Here is an 18,670-nt window from a genome sequence, read left to right as displayed (position 1 = left end):
GGCATCCTCCCATGACCCTCTACCACTGTGCCAAATTTCACATGGATTGACCAAGTCAGTGAGGAGAAAAACGTGGAACACACACACACACACACACACACACACACACACACACAGAGTTTTCGTCATTATATAGTAAGATAATCACATGAAACATAATAGACAAATGCTGAGATTAGCAAAACAAGCTGATTGGTGTGTGAGTCAGTCAGTAGGATGTGCGCAAATTAATATGCTGGAGCAGGAAAACCCACCTGCGAGTTCCCAGTGTGCTGGTCAGCTGCAACAGTATCAGAGTGAGAGTTGTGTAAGAAGGGGCGGTCGGCGCTGTTCCACCGTTGTCAGGATGCGTTGTTAAACATGGAGTCCAGTGACTTCAGTTCATGAAGTATGTTTGTCTTTTTGGATTGTCTGTTCACTGAGGAGGCATGTGAGATAAAGTTTTCGTCATGAGTTCAATCCACTGATAAAGATGAAAGAACATGATATGAACATCTGACATGACAAATAACTGATTATTTATTGAGTTAATACCCACATAAGCTATAAACACAACTCTCTCTGTGACATACTTTCAGTAGAGACCTTATCTTCAGTGTCAACACCCATTTGTTTATATCACCATTAGCACACCTCATGGTCTGGCAACAAGGTTGGGCTGCACTATCCATGTTCGCTTATTTGTTTGTATAATAAATATGAAATGATTGCAGCCTGTGTGTGTGTGTGTGTGTGTGTGTGTGTGTGTGTGTGCAGGGAACCTCAGTGATGCCCAACCTGACCTCTGTGCTGTTTGACAAGACTGAATGGGAAACTCCCGACACATTTAACCCTGAACACTTCCTGGATGCAGAAGGAAAGTTTGTGAGGAGGGACGCATTTTTACCTTTCTCTGCAGGTAACTTGAAACTTTGAACCACAAGATATGAAATCATTTAGGATACATAAACAATGAGGGCATTAAAGGTGATATTTTCCATGCATCTGCTTTCATTCGTTTCCATTTACGCTTGTTTCTCCAGGAAAGCGTGCATGTCTGGGTGAAGGCCTGGCCAGAGTGGAGCTGTTCCTGTTTTTCATCACTTTGTTTCAGAAATTTTATTTTTCCACTCTGGATGGAGTCGAGCTGAGTACAGAGGGAATCATCGGAGCCACACGCACGCCGTACCCCTTTAAGATCTATGCCAGAGCCCGCTGAACCCTGCAACATATCCCAAACTACAGACTGTTGCTTTATACACAGACAACACATGCTGCATCTGTGGCTTGTTTTCCTGTCAATACAAATGCCAGAATTCAACAATATGTCCTGTCTACAGCACGTGTGTGTCAAATACTGGAACTGATTATGGTGGCATGAGGGAATGTTTTGTGTAATAGGTAATAGGGGAACTATAGCCTGCTTTGTTCTGCTGCAGCACATAATAGCATAATGTGTGACTGTTGATAAATTGTCATTTTTCCAACGCTGACACGGATCTGTAACCAGCAAGCAGCAGCAAAACTCTCCAAGTATCCACTATTACTCACTTGACACTACTTGTGGTGGACACCGATCAGCCACAACATTAAAACCACTGTTAAAACATACACATCTCATTACAATGCAATGTTCTGCTGGGCAACCTTGGGTCCTTGCATTCATGTGGATAGCACCACCCACAGCACTCCCCGATGGCAGTGGCTCCCCTGGCAGGACAATGTGCCGTGCTACAACAAAAAATCTGCTCAGGAATGGCCTGAAGAACGTGACAGAGCTCAAGGTGTTGACCTGACCTCCAAATTCCCCACATCCTAATCTGACTGAGCATCCACGGGAGGTACCGCTACCCCAGAGGTCCTGTGTCCATGCCTCCATGGGTCAGAGGCTCAGAGCCAAGTCTGATTCACTGTGGGGCCTCCTTGGATTGGATTTGGCCCTGACCTTTGGAGGAATGGACACAGGACCTCTCTGTGGTGTCTGGTACCAGATCTCTTGAGTCTTGTGGGGTGTGAGGTCAGGTCCTGGCACGTCCCACATTTGACTGATCGGATTAGGATCTGGGGAATTTGGAGGCCAGGGCGACATCTTGAGCTCTTCGTCGTGTTCCTCTGGCCATCCCTGAGCAGTCTGGGGCATCGTACTGGGGGGAATAAAGGTTTATCAGCAGATAGCCTCTTTGAGATGAACCGTCTGGCTTCACGAACACGAAACATACAACACACTTCATTACACTGGACACAAACATAACATCGGTCTGCAATGGTGTTTGAGTGGGTGGCGGGTGTCAAGTGGCAGCCAATCCACATAACTGCCAGGACTCAACTGTCAACTGTCCCACAGCTCACCTGTCAGTAGGTTTGATGCTGCGGCTCATCTCTGAAAATGATTTCAGTTGGACCACTACAAAAATAAATGTTGACACAGAAAAGGCCAGAGTGTGCTCTCTTTCTGTCTCTGGTTGGTCACCTACAGTTTGATGGACAGGATCCTGATGGGCTACTTTAACTATTGCTGCTTTTTTTTTTTTTTTTCAAATTTCAGGTCACACAAACAATGTGTACGGCACATGCAGACATTTGGCACATAATAGAACACATAATTACATCAATATAATGTAGGGTACATCAGGTCATGTCAGGATTATTGCAAAATGAAAATAAAAACAAAACAAAGAAAAGAGAAGTAAAGGCTATAAGGCACAGTAAATTCCCTTTTACTCGAGATCAATTAATGACAAGTCACTAAGATATTGCAGCGTATAGTCACTTTTAGTTTTAGAGTATTTATGTACAAATCAAAATCTACCAGAAATACGTGAAAACTTGGCAGGGATTTGGACATTCTCATTTTATGTAAGTAAAATTTGCCGATCAGTAGCATAAGATTAATTACAAATCTTGTAATAATATCCTTCAGACCGACTGTGATGATATGTCCAGTTTTTTCATAGATATATTTCTCAAAATCCCTCCAAAAGACAGATAACACAGGGCAAATACAGAATAAATGTGCAATTGTCTCTGACTCAATCCCACAAAAAGTGCATTTATCATCCAAGTCTGTGAACCTGGAAATTGTGTTGTTACAAGGATAAATGTTGTGTAGTATTTTGAACTGAAGTTCTCTTATTTTATTTGAAATACAGAATTGAAAGGGGCACAGCCATGTTTTAGGCTAATTAATATCGACTAATTGTGAATTCCAGAAGAACTTTCCTCTGGGGGAGATCTTATTATAGCTATGAAGTGCATTCCTAACATGCTTATTGGTACATTTTCTATCGAGTATATCAATCCCTCTAATCGTGAGAGAAAGTGTCTGAACCTCAATCTTTTGATAAGTTAAGTGACACTTCATTAACCCGAGCATATTCTGAGGATTGGCCTTTATAACAGAAGCAAATTCTTTGAATTTGACTGGAAAGAAATTTGTTTTTAAGACATTTTCATAACTATAAAAATTACCATTCTCTTCAAATAAATCCGCAACAAAAATTATATCCCTTTCAATCCAGCCTTCCTTATATAAAGTCTTGTTTTTGACAGTAATATTGCCATTGTTCCACATTATTTCCTTATGTCTATCTTTCCCCATGTCTCATTTGAAGGTGCTGACGACATGAAATCACCTGTAACTGAACACCTGCGTGGTAAAGGTTTGTGAATGCCGTGGGCCTCACTGACAAACAGTGCCCACTGATTTATATTTGGGGCAGACAGGAAGTTAGCATAAAAACAATTAGCTAACAGATGTATTGATATAACACAGCTCTATCTATACGTTTGTTTGGAAGTGAAAAGTTCAACGGCATATTTAGCTAGCTAACACTGCTAGCATGTTAGCTAACAGAGTTCACGAGTCTTGTAACAAAATATTTCACCAACCTGGCAACACACCTGACAGCCATCCTCCTCATTATTTGCCGCCATGTATTATTATTGGTGCTGTTGTTTCTCCAAACTGCTCCATGTTTATTTTCCACGAGCTTGGACAGGAAATAAATGAACTTAACTCCCATTTCGGTGGCGACGAGGCGTTTCTATCCGTAAGTAAATGGGTGCATTTCCTTGCGTTGAACACCAGGGGGCGGAAATGAGGCGGGAACGCTGCGTACGCACGGTTTACGTACAAAATCGGGATTCATCAATATTTTCTTACCTTAATTTGTTCTTACTCTGCAACATGAAATAAAATAAAAATAAAAATAAAAATAAAATAAAATAAAAAATAAAATAAAAAATAAAAATAAAAATAAAATAAAATAAAAAATAAAATATTAAATTAAATTAAATTAAATTAAATTAAATTTAAAAAAAAAAAGAAAAGAAAAGAAAAGAACTGCCAGCGCCTGTCGTACAAAATGTAAACACACTTTTTAACTAATTACACAGCATGTGAAAACTGCATTCATTAAAAAATTTACTAATTCATTGGCCAAATACGATAAATATGAGACTGACATCCTCTCATCGTGGTTAAGTATCATCATAAAACACCCAACTATAAAAATTTAGTGTCCCAGTCCTAGCTTACAGCTGGGTATATGAAAATATTTACAATTAACAGATCTGGTTTCATTGTTTTTATTTAGAGGAGAGAGACATCTGCTGCCCCTCGACCTGGCACCAGATGAGCAGATGAAGATGGAAGAATCACTATAATGATCACCTACTCCAACCAATTTCTAAAACCATGAAGTTGCACCTATGTCCCCAGTATTAATTGTTAGCATATGCGGGGTATAAAAAGTCTGATTAACCTCCTTGCAGGTGTTAAGATGGCAGGTCAAGCATTACTGGATGACATTGCATTCAGAGACCCATATATGAAGAGGGTAATGAATGGCTTATTAGGTGTTTCTTACTGCAAAGACATTCATTAATATGTGCAGCGAAACAACTTGTACACCTGTAGGCAAATGTATTTCCTTATCCTCCAAAGACCCCAGCTTCCATTTGGTATACGCTTAATTTCTCCAAGCTATCTGGGAAACTAGGACCTGATAAGTATAAAAAAAGTTGAGCAATGTTGTTGAACAGGAAGTAGTTTTTGGAAAAAAAATATGTCCACATATTGGGGGTCCCAGTGTCCTCAAATGAGTACTTCCTAATTAACAGCATTGCATAGCCTGTTACTGTTTTAAAATTGGTCAAATTTATTTGCCATATCAAACTTCAGACGTTATTTAGCACAAGTAAACAAGTATTGACCATTAAATTTGATCAGGTTTTTCTACCTTGTCCACTTTTGTGTCAGGGTTTGCTGCAGACTGAGCAGAAGAGTGTCCACAAACAAAGACAACAGGTCTAAGTTAAACAGATTTAAGTACAATGTGCAGGAAACCCAAAACGTGATGTCCTCATATGAGGACGCAGGGTCTGAGGAGGTTATGTAGAGAACTGGGGGCGTGGAAGTATAGTGATTTATAATAATTCTGGCTGACTCAGAACAGAGTTGTCTGGTGCACACATGATTTTCGACAGAATACACCTTCATTCTTTCATCTTTGGAACCAAACTGAGATTGATGCTACTGGACGTAAAACACATTTTTAGAAAAAGGATTTATTTATTTATTCATTTATTCACAACAAAACCAAAGGCTTTAATTTTTCCTTAAATTCCTGAAAATTCATACTTCTTTCCTCAACTTTTCTTCATTTACACACAAACATACAACACCTTGTGCTGTGCTACGTCTGATTGTACTTCTTATCATCATATAAATGACACTGCTTTTAAATCAGCAATCTACGAGAATCAGCCACTGCAAAGGAAAATAAAAGCGCTTCGACATATAGATCACAAATGGCAAAACCATCATAACAGAATGCCTCTTTAGTGTTAATGCAAACATACAGAGTGACAATCAACAGCCATTTCATGGTGTGAAAGTAGTGCAGTTTAACTTGAAGAGGGTTGGACAGCCAATAACCCACAATATCAAAGAGAACAGCAGCTTCTCTACAGCGCTCTTCACCCTGAACTCCCACTGACACTAAAACAGCCTGAAAACGTCGATGATTAAATACAATATCGACTACAATTAAAATTCTCAAGTTACAATTTGCAGGTACCGATGAAAGCTTAACCTGGATCTGACATTCGGATCAGAAGCTGGTGTTAAATCATGTTTACATTACAGCTGTACAACTTCACAGACTTGATTACTCAAGAGCTTCAGTGAATAGAAAGGCCTGCCAGCTTTCATTTAGAGCATGCTGCCAGTAAGGAAGTCTAATCACACTTTAGGAGTATAGAAAATACATGAGATACACTCGTCCTGGATTTTGTTGTGTAGGATTTGTTGTTGCAGCACCTCAGATGTTGATCACTTTATATGATTTATAGGATTTTCACAGCTTTACATGATGTGCTTGTTTCATTTTAGTAAACTGACTGATGTCTGATGCTTGACAGTAGGTGGTGGCCAGCACCAAATATAGCAATCCATTTCTCAAAGAAATCTGAAGCACGTCTGTCTTTTAGTCAGTCTGCTGCGTGATTACATTAGTTCCCCCTTAAAGGAATACTTCACCCACAAAATGATCATTTGTATATCTATACACACACCGTGTGTTTAGTTGGATTTGTGACGAACACTTTGCCTCGCATGCCTTCGCAGTAAACATGGAATCGAAGCCTAATCGACATGAGCATGGGTGTTTTCGAAAAGGAGGTTTCTCCATTCTTTGTTCTCAAAAACTCAAAAAGAATCTTGTCCAGATGCACTGTTAGAAAGAAATCTCCAAATGAAAATGCAAAACACAACTGAAGAGCTGTCAGGAGATGCCAAACCTACAGCAGGGATACAACCATAACCCTAACACCTCACAAAGAGGATGATGTTGGCATATCAGCAGCCTGAAAAACAGCTGTTACAGGAAGGCTACCTGGAGCAGCGACCTCTGTTGGCGCATTCTGGTCCCGCTGTTCCCAAATACAGTTGAAAAGTAACAGTTCATTTATGTATGTTGCGCCTGACGAAGGAGTTAACAGCACACACTGCCATTAAAAGACAAAAACTCAGTGTTCTCAGTTTCTGAAAGTCTTTACCCTAGAAGGAGTTTTACAGACGTTTTTTGTTTTTCAGTGACCTAAAACCTTTGTGTGGACTCGGCCTAAAAACTGAGAATTCTTGATGAAGTGGAGTAAAGATGGTGCTGCATTAAACAACAACAAAACTTATCAAAACATCGATTTACAAACTTAAACACAACCTGGCAGTATAATCCAAGTCTAACTTATCCAGTCGTACGATCAATACTTCCCAAACACATGCATTTTTTCTTTTAAAACACATACACGTAAACCTGGGGTGTCAAACTCATTTCAGTTCATGGGCCACATTCAGTCCAATTTGATCTCAGATGCGCCGAACCAATAAAACCATTGCACAATAACCTATAGGTACCACCAGCTCCAATATTTTTAAGAATTACAGGTACGTTCGGTAGACGTTCATCCCTTTACAAAACACATGAACAGCCTCAGGTATCTTAGTATGGCTCAGTTATTCCACATTCAGTCAGTCTACTTCTCACTGTCATTACATGTGTATTCATCCACACGTTTCCTGACACAGATTCTTTTGAAGTGAAACTGCTGTTTGACAATATTTCGCACAATGTTCAATTTCTTTAAACACGGTCACAGTAAGTATTTACTGTTATATCAGAGAACAGTCTCACACACGGATGAGTAGTGCGCCTGGGCAGGCATGTGCGTTTGAACTCTGCCTAATGGAGTGCAAGAGCAGAGTTGTGTGAGACTGTTTATGCAGAAGTGATTAAATAGTTTGAGCAAAAACGCATGTGTTTGGGAAGCACTGAGTATATAACTGGATCAATGAGACCTGGATTATACTGCACGAGTTTAATGTTTTGATATTGTTTTGCTGTTGTTAAATGAGGCCCCCTTTTACTCATCAAGAAATGTTTGTTCCCTGTGGAGGCACGTGAGAAAAACAAAGTGTCCTTCACCAATTCATGGTAACAGGTTGAGTAGAGTAAGTGATACACAACTGATCATGTTGTGAGTGAAGTATTCCTTTAACTGCATAGTATGATGGTTCTGTTTTCTATACATCAACAATCATCTGAAGTTAGTTGGCTTTAGCATTCAAGTAACCCTTTTTAAAAAAATCACATTCATATATATTATGGGCTCCAATTCTGAATAACAGTTAAGCATATATTTACATTTCTCTTCTTCCTGTTCAAGTACACAGCGTGACAGGATGTAAGAGAGTGAAGGCTAGATTGATTACAGCAAGTATTCAGCCGAGTCTGCAGTTGGCAAAGCAAACACACGGAGCAGAAGGGAAATAAGGGACAGTGTGCGCTACTTTAGCTAGTGAGGTGAACACAGGTTGTGGGTTTCTGTTCTATGAAAGGTCAGCCTGTAGCCAGTGTATTATGGGATAGTTTGCTGTAACGTCAGGTATGTGACCTATAAGGTTTTGTTTGAAAAGTAAGTGCTCATTGATCCCAATCAGCTTGTCCGTGACCCTCCTGAAGCGCTGAGAGCAGATGTGTTTAAGGTCACTTAAGTGCTCACTGGTGGGAGGAAGAGTATTCTTCCCTTCACTGATTAAAGGTGAGACATTTGGCTCTCTGACGAGGTCTACTTAGAGGTAGTGGCTGGCATGCTGATGGAAAGCGCCCGGCGTGGGGCGTTTGAGACTTGCCGCTGCTGGGACAAGAAGGACTGGCCGGGGGACAGCACGGAGGAGGTGCAGCCACCGAGACGTGATTCAATCGCCAGCTTCTGAAAGCTCAGACTCTGAGGAGGGACAAATTTAGAGTTTCAGTAAGGTCTTAAAAGGCAGAATATACATCCGATAATCTGATTTCATTTTACCTTGTTATACCACGCAGTGACGATCAGCTTCTCCTCATACTCTCTGAGTTTGGCCTGCTCACACTGACGCTGCAGAGGCAAATCAACCAAACATGAGTTGAGTCTGAAACACAGCCCTTTTTAAAAAATACTGCATGTTCAGTGAACGAGTCAAAAAGCAGATTTACCTCCAAGTTGAGAATCTGCTTGTCCCTATCCGCTAACTGGTTCCTCAGAGCCTGGATCTCAGCAGTGGCTGGATTTAGTTTAGGATCCAACGCACGGATAACCTACAAGCACAGAGGAATAAACAGTTCTGAAGTCAGGATCAAATCACTGGACTCAACCTCATGTTTTAATGGATGCCATTAACAACATAACATTTGAGTAACATTTGGGGGATATGGTCTATTGATAATATGACAATATTTTTAGGCTATATTGTGATACAATGATATTTGAAATCTCCTCTAAACTACTGTAGACTACTAAAAAGTTAATCTACCAAATAAAAGCACTGATACAACACAGTCAAATAAAGTATTGTTACTGTATAAATTAAGTTGAATTTCCTTTGGGGATGAATAAAGTTCTATCTATCTATCTATTACAATAAGTTAAATGAGTACTGTTATAATAAAGTTAAATAAAATGCTGTTGGAATTAAATCAATAAAAGCGGCACTTTCATTCTGAAACCCACGGCTCGTCTCAGGCTGGAAGTGAACTTGAAGCTTGCGGTCAATAGTCAGCATTTAGCAAAAAATTCAACCGTTACAGTGGCTCCACTAAACATAAGGATTCATACACTGTGAGCGGGAAGCAAACTAACAGCACTCCAGGTTATTTATTTATTTATAACGTTTGCAAGCTGCACTGGTGCTCCATGGTCGCAAAAAGAGACTAAGTAGTTGCAGCCTGGAGCTCTGCAGATACAAAGACGCACGTCTCTCCTGCTCACCCAAAACAGCCCAGGAAAGAGTGATCTGGATGGGAAGGGGAATTCAAATAAACACAAGAAGTTTGTGCTCTAGAGAAAGGATCAGCACTCAGTGAATAACCTCGTACCTCCTTTACCTTACTTACACATGGCTTTCTCAGCCCAAACAGCTGAGAAAGAGTGGTCATATCTGTTTGAGTCTTATATCCCTTTTTGTGTCTGTAAGAGTGAGAGAGCCGTCGGAGAGAGCGAAAGAACCAAAATGACCAAAGCAGGTCTCGTGCCAGTGGTTTTAAAAAGAAATGACCTAACTATTTAAACTCAATGTTCCTAATATGATCATTTTACACATCCCACATGGAACAAGCTGTGATACGTCGAGTATAACTGATATCTCTCCCACCCTTAGAATAAAATCTGAAAATACAAAAGGATGAAAGCAAAATGGATCTCTTAGCACTCACATTGCGAGCTTTCTCCAGGTACATTTTGTACCTCTCCTCCATGGCCCTCATGTCATCATCCTTCTTCTTCAGAGCAGCCATCAGCTCATCCAGCTTCAAGGCTTAGACGCAAGACAGAAGTTATGAGGTCTCATTTCAGTTATATTGTGATGTTGTGTATTGATGCAGCGCTGCAGACGAGGCTACATCAGTGGTGTCATATTGCCAAAATTAGTCATGTGATTGAAACTTACAGGTTTGCGTGTTGTCAGGCTGAAGGTCCTCCAGCAGCTCTTTCTTCTTCATGATTTCGTCCTGAGCCTCGTTCAGCTGGACCCTGAGGAGACAATGCTGCTTCTTTACCTCCCTCTACTGGAGAACACACACACTAGTTTTACATCTCTCTACATTCACACAAGAACTGACACATAAGTCACGCTTACATATGCGCATCGAGTTTCCGCTTCAGGTTTGACTGAAAAACAGAAAAGAAAGATTTTAAAGCTTCTACAGACACAGTGCAAAGGTTACATTTGGTAAAGTCATTAATTGCACAACAAAAAATAAAAAAAGTTTTTTTTAAAAAGTACCTCTAAATCAGTTTAACATTCTGAAAACAGAAACAAATGTGATTTCTTTCCGTCATGCCGTGCCAGCACAAAGTCTGAACAGCTTAATAAGATTAACTCTGTGGGATGTTTTCTCTGTCGGGATGCCAGCACTCCTGGCACACTCACATCATCAGGTTTGGCCGCCTGACTCTGCAGAGCCCTCTGGAGGTCCTCCACCTGCTGCTGCAGCTCACTGACCCGCTCTCGACTCAACCTGCAGATTGATCACCGTGAAGACAGGAAACATTGGCGAAGGAATAAATTCATGAAGGAACTATGGCTGTACCTTTTCATTTAAAGCTTCTATTGAGGTTTTAAAATGTCTGTATTTATATTTTATGACATCATCACCCTGAAAAAAATTACTCAATTTGAGTTAAGTAATTCTTCATATTAGATGCTGCCAGACCGCCCCATTAATACAGGTGTGAGCCTCCTTCTGTGTGTGTTGACTGCAGTGAAAATGTTGTTTTTGAAAGGCTAAATTTAAACACATATGGACAGAAGAAGAATATTTCATTAGATAAAAATATATTGTGAATTTTGGAAATGATTGCATCTATTTTCCTTGATAAATTCTCACTGTAGGACCGCAACACTCTGGAGTTATTGGAAATGTTTTGATCACACGAGTCAGAAACAATCCTACGCAGCCAGAGCTGGAATCTAATTCTATAAATAACGTAATACTAATAATTAGTGCAGCCTAATCTTTATCTGCAGCTGTGCAAAAATACCTGGTTTAAACAGAATGAATAGACATGAAAAAAAGCTACATAGCATTCGTATGTTGATTTAGAATTTGAATGTCCGTGTTATGAAGTGTTTGGTACTGTAAACAGCATATTCTGAAATATTTCCGAATTAAGTGTTAAGATTTTTCTTTGAACATGTATACAGTGGATTCAGAATGTGCATCTCCATTAGGGTTTTTACTGCAGCTTGTGACACATGGCCTGTTTACAGTCGGCTTTGTGCGTCATCAGTGGCTATGCCGTACACAAAGCAACTCACTGACACTTTGAAGGATGGGGTAGAGATGGCACACAAGAGAAAGACAAACATACTTTTTAACATAATGAAAGACTTGGATATTAACGTGTTTTTGGATATGTGCAAATATCACCACGCGGTCCTCTTCAAGAAGGTGGTTGAAGGAATAAAAGAGTCTGTGTTGACACTGTTGAGCAAGTTCGCGAACGATGGAAAATAAAAAATAAAAAAATCAATTATTGATGCAAAGAAGCGTCTCTTGAAGCGCCTCTTTTCCATATTTTGACACGATAAATGACATGCTACAGCATGTTAATGGGAGTATGGTGAATATTTTCTAAACAGCTTAGTAGGAATATTGTCTTTCAGAATACGAGCAAAAACAGAACAAACAGTCAATAACTAGGGAGAAAATGAACTTCTATTACATCAACCTGTTGCTGACTTACGAAGAGAGATCAACTTTGCTAACCTGTTCTCAGTGTCCAGTTCACTACGTGTCTTATGTGCCTCCTCCAGCTGGGTCTGCAGTGCAGCGATCTTCTCCCTCTCATACTCCTCCTGCTGCACTCTCAGCATCTTGTTCTCATGCTGCAGCCTGATGAACTTTTCTCTGAACAACATCACATACAAGGTCAGTGTTCCCACGTTACACTCAAGCAGGAAGTAAACAAGCTCTTTACTGTCAGAAGCATTACCTGTACTCAATGGGGATTAATTCAGCTGCCAGATTATCGTGGCTGGGGCTGCCAGAAGGAATCATCCCTACATGAAATAAACATGTGCGTGTTAATGTCACAGTGGCAAAGCAGCGTTATCACTGTCAGACATGACTACCCAGTCACACACCTGCTTGGGAGAGCTGGTGCTGTTGAGCCTGAGTGCATCGCAGCTCCTCGTTGATCTCCTTCAGAGAATCTCTCTCGATGATGATCCTCTAATGGAGGGGAAGACGTGTTAAAGCAACAGCTCAAATGTTAGTAAAAAATGTTACAGCTAGAGTAAACTAAATCCTTCTGCAGAGTCCTCCTGACACATTTCAAACACTGCCTCACCTCTTTCTCCTTCATTACAGTTTCATGCTTTTCCTCTAACTTCTTCATCTCAAAGGCCAGGTTATCTGCTCGCCTCGACTCCTCCGACAGCTTCCTGTGTAGCTCCTGGACCTGTGAGACAGCATGTGAAAATACTATTAAATAAAATGTGTACCCTGTGAGAGTTGTAACATAGGAATTGTATTTCAAAGTGGAGTTTCCATTTAAAACCCAACCGTGCTTTGCATATAATTTACCTGTCTCTTGTAGGTCTCGAGCTGTGCACGCGCTGCGTTGGCCTTGCGCAGTTCTTCCTCCAAGCTGACAGTGTTGTGCATGTAGGTCATGTTATTCTCCTCCAGCAGCTTCATCTGCCTCTTCAGATCGCCTAAATTCTCCAGTTTACGTTTGTATGTATCCACTGAGGCCTCCAACATCACCACACGGTCTGAGCAGTTCCTACAGTATATGAATACAAAATAAATACATGAATTATGTAAATTTACAAAGCTGTAACTTAATAACTGGATTGTGACTGTAAAGGCCCATGAGAAGACGTGCACGCTGTCTTTTTTACTTACAATAATCTTTACTGGACATACAGCGTTTCAATCGTCAAACCTTCATCAGGTTAAACAGGCGGACAAAGAACATTCAGCAGACAGATACAGCTGACACTTCCTCAAGCCAGGCTCAGACTACAGGAGTTCTGCATCTATTCATCCCTAAATCACCCCTCCTGATATCAGAGCAGAAATCCGGTCTGGACCCTTGGTCGTTACTGATGTTCAGCCCAGATTATCTGGTGATGTGAGAGGTTTACAGATACAGTCCTAAACCTCCAGAACTGCTCCCAGACTTGTTGGGGCCGTCCCAATAATTAAAAACATGTCTGATATTTAAGATATGAAATCTGGATGATTAGAGTTATGATTGCATCAGTACTAAGAAGCTGATGGTGCTGCCATGCAATGGCAAACATTCGAGCCCTTGAAGCTAGCGTTAGCAAGCATACTACTGTTATCAGGTATTAAAACTGACAGTTCTCACCGATGAATAGAGTAGACCCGTGTTAACTGCATCCACCCAACCATTTTCTCATCCACACTCTTTCGCCTTCTGCTTTTGTTGTTTTAAATGCAAAACATTGTTACCATTACAGCACGTTCAGTCTCTGTTTTGTTTATACCTGTTTCCCCATGAGATCATGTGAGGTGGTGCATTCAGGCTCCCTTTGCCACTGCAATCTTAATAATATGTTGCAGTGCGCGATACAACATTATTTTCAAATCTTGTAGTGCGAGCACGTTTGAGATTAAAAAGAGGAACATCTGTGAAGTTTGTGTGTTGCAACCAGATGTCAAAATTGGTTGGGATTTTATCATTCGTGTCGTCTGAGCCTGGCTTCAGGTGAGGCCAATCCTATGTAACTGGGAGATTCTATGAAATTTTCCGTAACACATATTTTCTATTTTCTTTCCCATCTAATGATTAGATGGGCTATTTTATATCATAGTAACTTACTGCCTGTTGAGAGGTATATTCATGGTGTCGCCTAAACAGTGAAATCATGATACTGAGATCTACCATTAGTCTTTTATTATTAGTGTCATTATGGAAGAGATGATTTTAGATACACTGATTTGAGTTTTATTTACAGTAATTCATGTTTGTGTGTAAATTGATGTAGTTGCTGTTCACTGTAGATTGTGGAAGGTCTATTTTTTAATGTGTGATGTGCCCTCTAATTGGCTGAATGCACACAGCCTGTGGAACTGTCTGACAGCTCATGTCATACTGCATCTCCAATAAAGTTTATTGCAAGTTTAAGAACAGTGTGCAGGACTTCTCTCTTCTCTTCTAAGAACTATGACTCCAACTGCTTTCAGAAAAGGAATTTTCTATCTTTAGGGTCTGATCCCTGGTCTCCACTGGCACAGACGAAGAACTGTTACAATTTGTAGAGTACTTTATTTTGTAAAGTGGGTGTTCACATTGTTTTCCTGCTTCTCTTTCTTAGTACTGATGCAAAGAGTCAACCTACTCTCTCAAGGTCAGTGCAGAGAAATCTGAATGCTGATTTTTGTTCCAGCCAAACAAAACATCAGCTAATTTCACTGATTAACAAACCCTAAACCAGACGAGAGGGGCTAATCAGTGAAATCATGAGCTGACCTTCCTCCTCCACCTAACTGAAGAGCTAGTTCCTCATTTAGAGGCAACAAAAGATGTTTGTATGCTGCTCCTTGAAGAAAGAAAGTGGTTGTTTATTCCACACAAACCTCAGAACGTCCAGTTCATCTTTGAGGGCTCGAGATTCTTCTGCCAGGCTGGTGAGCTCGTCATTACGGTGCTGAACCTCGATCAGCTGCTTCTCCAACTCTTCACAGTGGATCCGGTAGTCATCCTTGGCAGCCTCCAGCCTGAATCGTGCACATACACATAACTGTTAAGACTTCTACACCCATAACAAGGTTGTTGCTAAGCAGATCGAGACCCACCTGAAGTTCTCTTCCTGCAGCGCCTCTAACTGTTGCTGCAGCTGGCTGTGTTTTCTTCCTGAGGGGGTGCTTGGGTCGTCAAATGTGTCCAGCTGATTGGCTCGGTCTGTTAGGACATCATTCTCAGCCAATAAGCTGTTCCGTTCCTCCTGAAGAACCGCCACCTGTCCAGGTACAATAAGGTTTGGACCGACTCTTACAAGTGACACAATTTTAACAAAGTTAAAGTGAATTAAATATACAAACACAATATTTGTGTCGAGTCAGCAGAAAGAAACTGTGATGTTAAATCTCTCTTTGGTCAATTATTTCGTGCAAAGCAGCAAAGTCACATCTGAGCATCAAAAGACACACCGACAGACAACTCTCTTCCTCTCCCAGCTGTTAAAGCAAACAGTGCAGTTAATCCATGCCGGCAGCAGAGCACAGACAAAGTGCACTTTAAGCAAACATGTTAATACACGGTTAGTTAGTTTGACTTCTCACCCATCATTTCCCTGATGTCGGACATTAACTCGTCGTTGTTTAAAAATCCTGCATACAAAATATCTACAAACAACCTTTAACTACGGCAGAGCTATATGGTTCAGACCAATATCATAACTAAAGTTACAATATTTTTCTGACATCGATCAGGCATAACATTATGACCACCTGCCTTATACTGTGTAGGCCCCCCTTTTGCTGCCAAAACAGTCCTGACCCATCGAGGCATGGACTCCACTAGACCTCTGAAGGTGTGCTGTGGTATCTGGCACCAAGACGTTAGCAGTAGATCCTTAATGTCCTGTTAGCTGCGAGGTGGGGCCTCCATGGATCAGACTTGTTTGTCCAGCACATCCCACAGATGTTAGCTTGGATTGAGATCTGGGGATTTTGGAAGCCAAGGCAACACCTCAAACTGGTTGTTGTGTTCCTCAAACCATTCCTGAACCACGACACTGCCATCAGGGAATACTGTTTCCATGAAAGGGTGTACAAGGTCTGTAACAATGCTTTGGTAGGTGCTACGTATCAAAGTATCATCCACATGGATGGCAGGACCCAAGGTTTCCCAGCAGACCATTGCCCAAAACATCAAACTGCCTCCGTCGGCTTACCTTCTTCCCATAGTGCATCCTGGTGACATGTGTTCCCCAGGTAAGCGACGCACACACACCCGGCAATGCACGTGATGTTGAAGAAAACGCAATTCATTACACCAGGACGCCTTCTTCCATTTCTCTGTGGTCCAGTTCTGATGCTCACGTGCCCATTGTTGCCATTTTCAGCGGTGGAACCAGCATTAACTTCTTCATCAATTTGAGCCACAGTAGCTCGTCTGTTGGATCGGACCACACGGGCCAGCCTTCGCTCCCCACGTACATCACTGAGCCTTGGCCGTCCATGACCCTGTCGCTGGTTCACCACTGTTCCTTCCCTGGACCATTTTTGATAGATACTGACCACTGCAGACCGGGAGCATCCCACAAGAACTGCAGTTTTGGCGATGCTCTGACTCAGTCATCAAACCATCACAATTTGGTCCTTGTCAAACTCGCTCAAATCCTCATGCTTGCCCATTTCTCCTGCTTCTAACACATCAACTTTGAGGACAAAATGTTGACTTGCTGCCTGATATATCCCACCCACCAACAGGTGCCATGATGAGGAGATAATCAGTGTTATTCACTTCACCTGTCAGTGGTCATGATGTTATGTCTGATTGGTGTATATTCTATGCAGTAAAATATGATAATATTATATAAAGCGTTACAATGGACATAACTTATCACACAGGTAAAATAAACTTCAATCATTCATATTGTTGCCTTCGTGTTCAGTTTGCTTGGAATCATTTCTGTAATTGATAACAAGATGTGATCATCATTATCACAGGAATTAAACTATCTTTAACTCTTATTCTATGAACTATACTTACAGTCTCACACAGAACAATATGCATTACAAAATAATGCAATGTTGCTTTTACCAGAAGAAGATGACAAAATGGTTATTATGACAGACAGATGTTCCCGGGTGAATTACTGGAGGATCACCACAAAATATTACAAACAGAAACACATTGCGTGACTCGTCTCGAACAGAATCCTGACTGAGCCATCTGTTAGCTGAGTTAGAGTTAACATTCGAGCAGCCGGTTTAGAAGGGTTTAGTTTGGTCGGATGGTCAGCCATGTTGGACTTACCTGGCTGCGGCGAGAGATGAGCAAGACTGGTGACAGAACAAATCAATCTGTCGAGAGTCCAGTTGAACAGTTGATCAGTGGCTGTGCTACATGTAGCCTGCCTGTACAGTAAAGAGTGAGGCCTTCTAGCAGCAGCAGAGCATGGGCTGGGTGCCACAGTGGGACCAGCAGAGCCCAGACTCTAAGCCCACAGTCCTTCTGCCACAGCAGCTCCAGACAATGGACCCGAGCATCACAGCGAATTACACATCTCCTGTTTATACTGTACCACAGGCATGCATGTGTGTGTGTGTGTGTGTGTGTGTGTGTGTGTGTGTGTGTGTGTGTGTGTGTGGACATAAAGAGCTGAATATCGGCAAACCTACAGAAAGCACTGAGGCTAGACGGCTGTAAATGCATCACATCAATGTATATAATGTATATTAATGTAGTGTGTGTGTAAGTTTGTATTCACCTGTACGTCGAGCTCTTGACAGCGCTGGGCTAACGCTTCCTTCTCTGCCACAAGTTCAGAGAGTTCCTCCAGGGCTTTTTTCAGCTGAAGAAAAAGCAGAATTAACTAACACGTACATTCACTTCAACTTATCGACTGGTTCTGCTGCAACACTCTGCTGCTCAGAAAGCTCAAATGGTTTTAACACACTTTCATAACCGTCACCTCCTCTTTATGAAAAGTCATGTTCAATTTTTACTCAATGTCAAGCCTGTTACAGAGGACTCATCCTGCCGACCCTCTGCCTGTTCAGGCAGCTGTGCAGTGACAGTCAAAATTCGAGCACTGGGATTCTCTGCACAGTGGTCAAACAGATCAAGGAGAATAAAACGCCTCAGTGATGGGATACTCCAGGTTGGAGTGACTCCTTTGAAATGGTAATGTTGACTTTAGCTGAGATGCTGACTGAATGTTAGACTGGTGACTTATGCAGTTTATACAGAACATTAGAGCTGACGGGTTCAGTTAAAGGGAAATTTCGGTTTATTTCAACCTGTCTCCTATCGTCCTAAATTTGTTTCAAGTGACTAGTGACATAGAAATAATAGTTAGCATGTTAGCCGTTAGCCTAGATACAGCCGTAGCGTCAGACCTGTTAAAACGTAAGTGAACGGGCAACCTTCAAGTGCAAAGTTAGTCCACTAA

General features: G+C 41.2%; 2 protein-coding genes across 2 annotated transcripts in view; one reads left to right on the top strand and one right to left on the bottom strand.

The window, feature by feature from the left end:
- LOC126396978 (cytochrome P450 2J2-like) overlaps positions 1-1,427 on the top strand; it is a 6,316-nt gene extending 4,889 nt beyond the window's left edge. Inside the window, exons 8-9 of the mRNA XM_050055393.1 lie at positions 757-898; positions 1,023-1,427. Of these exons, the coding sequence (XP_049911350.1) occupies positions 757-898; positions 1,023-1,198 (318 nt within the window). The 3' untranslated portion in view covers positions 1,199-1,427. The remainder of the gene's footprint in view (positions 1-756; positions 899-1,022) is intronic.
- Positions 1,428-5,533: 4,106 nt separating this feature from the next.
- hook1 (hook microtubule-tethering protein 1) overlaps positions 5,534-18,670 on the bottom strand; it is a 23,050-nt gene continuing 9,913 nt past the window's right edge. Inside the window, exons 8-22 of the mRNA XM_050055384.1 lie at positions 17,987-18,070; positions 15,345-15,508; positions 15,126-15,266; positions 13,101-13,302; positions 12,865-12,975; positions 12,659-12,746; positions 12,508-12,574; positions 12,282-12,422; positions 10,943-11,030; positions 10,649-10,680; positions 10,460-10,542; positions 10,227-10,327; positions 9,012-9,113; positions 8,845-8,913; positions 5,534-8,766 (exon numbers count right to left, since the gene is read on the bottom strand). Of these exons, the coding sequence (XP_049911341.1) occupies positions 8,608-8,766; positions 8,845-8,913; positions 9,012-9,113; positions 10,227-10,327; positions 10,460-10,542; positions 10,649-10,680; positions 10,943-11,030; positions 12,282-12,422; positions 12,508-12,574; positions 12,659-12,746; positions 12,865-12,975; positions 13,101-13,302; positions 15,126-15,266; positions 15,345-15,508; positions 17,987-18,070 (1,632 nt within the window). The 3' untranslated portion in view covers positions 5,534-8,607. The remainder of the gene's footprint in view (positions 8,767-8,844; positions 8,914-9,011; positions 9,114-10,226; positions 10,328-10,459; positions 10,543-10,648; positions 10,681-10,942; positions 11,031-12,281; positions 12,423-12,507; positions 12,575-12,658; positions 12,747-12,864; positions 12,976-13,100; positions 13,303-15,125; positions 15,267-15,344; positions 15,509-17,986; positions 18,071-18,670) is intronic.

Source organism: Epinephelus moara, chromosome 10, assembly GCF_006386435.1.
Source record: "Epinephelus moara isolate mb chromosome 10, YSFRI_EMoa_1.0, whole genome shotgun sequence".
NCBI lineage: Eukaryota > Metazoa > Chordata > Actinopteri > Perciformes > Serranidae > Epinephelus > Epinephelus moara.
This window is presented reverse-complemented; position numbering and strand designations above follow the sequence as displayed.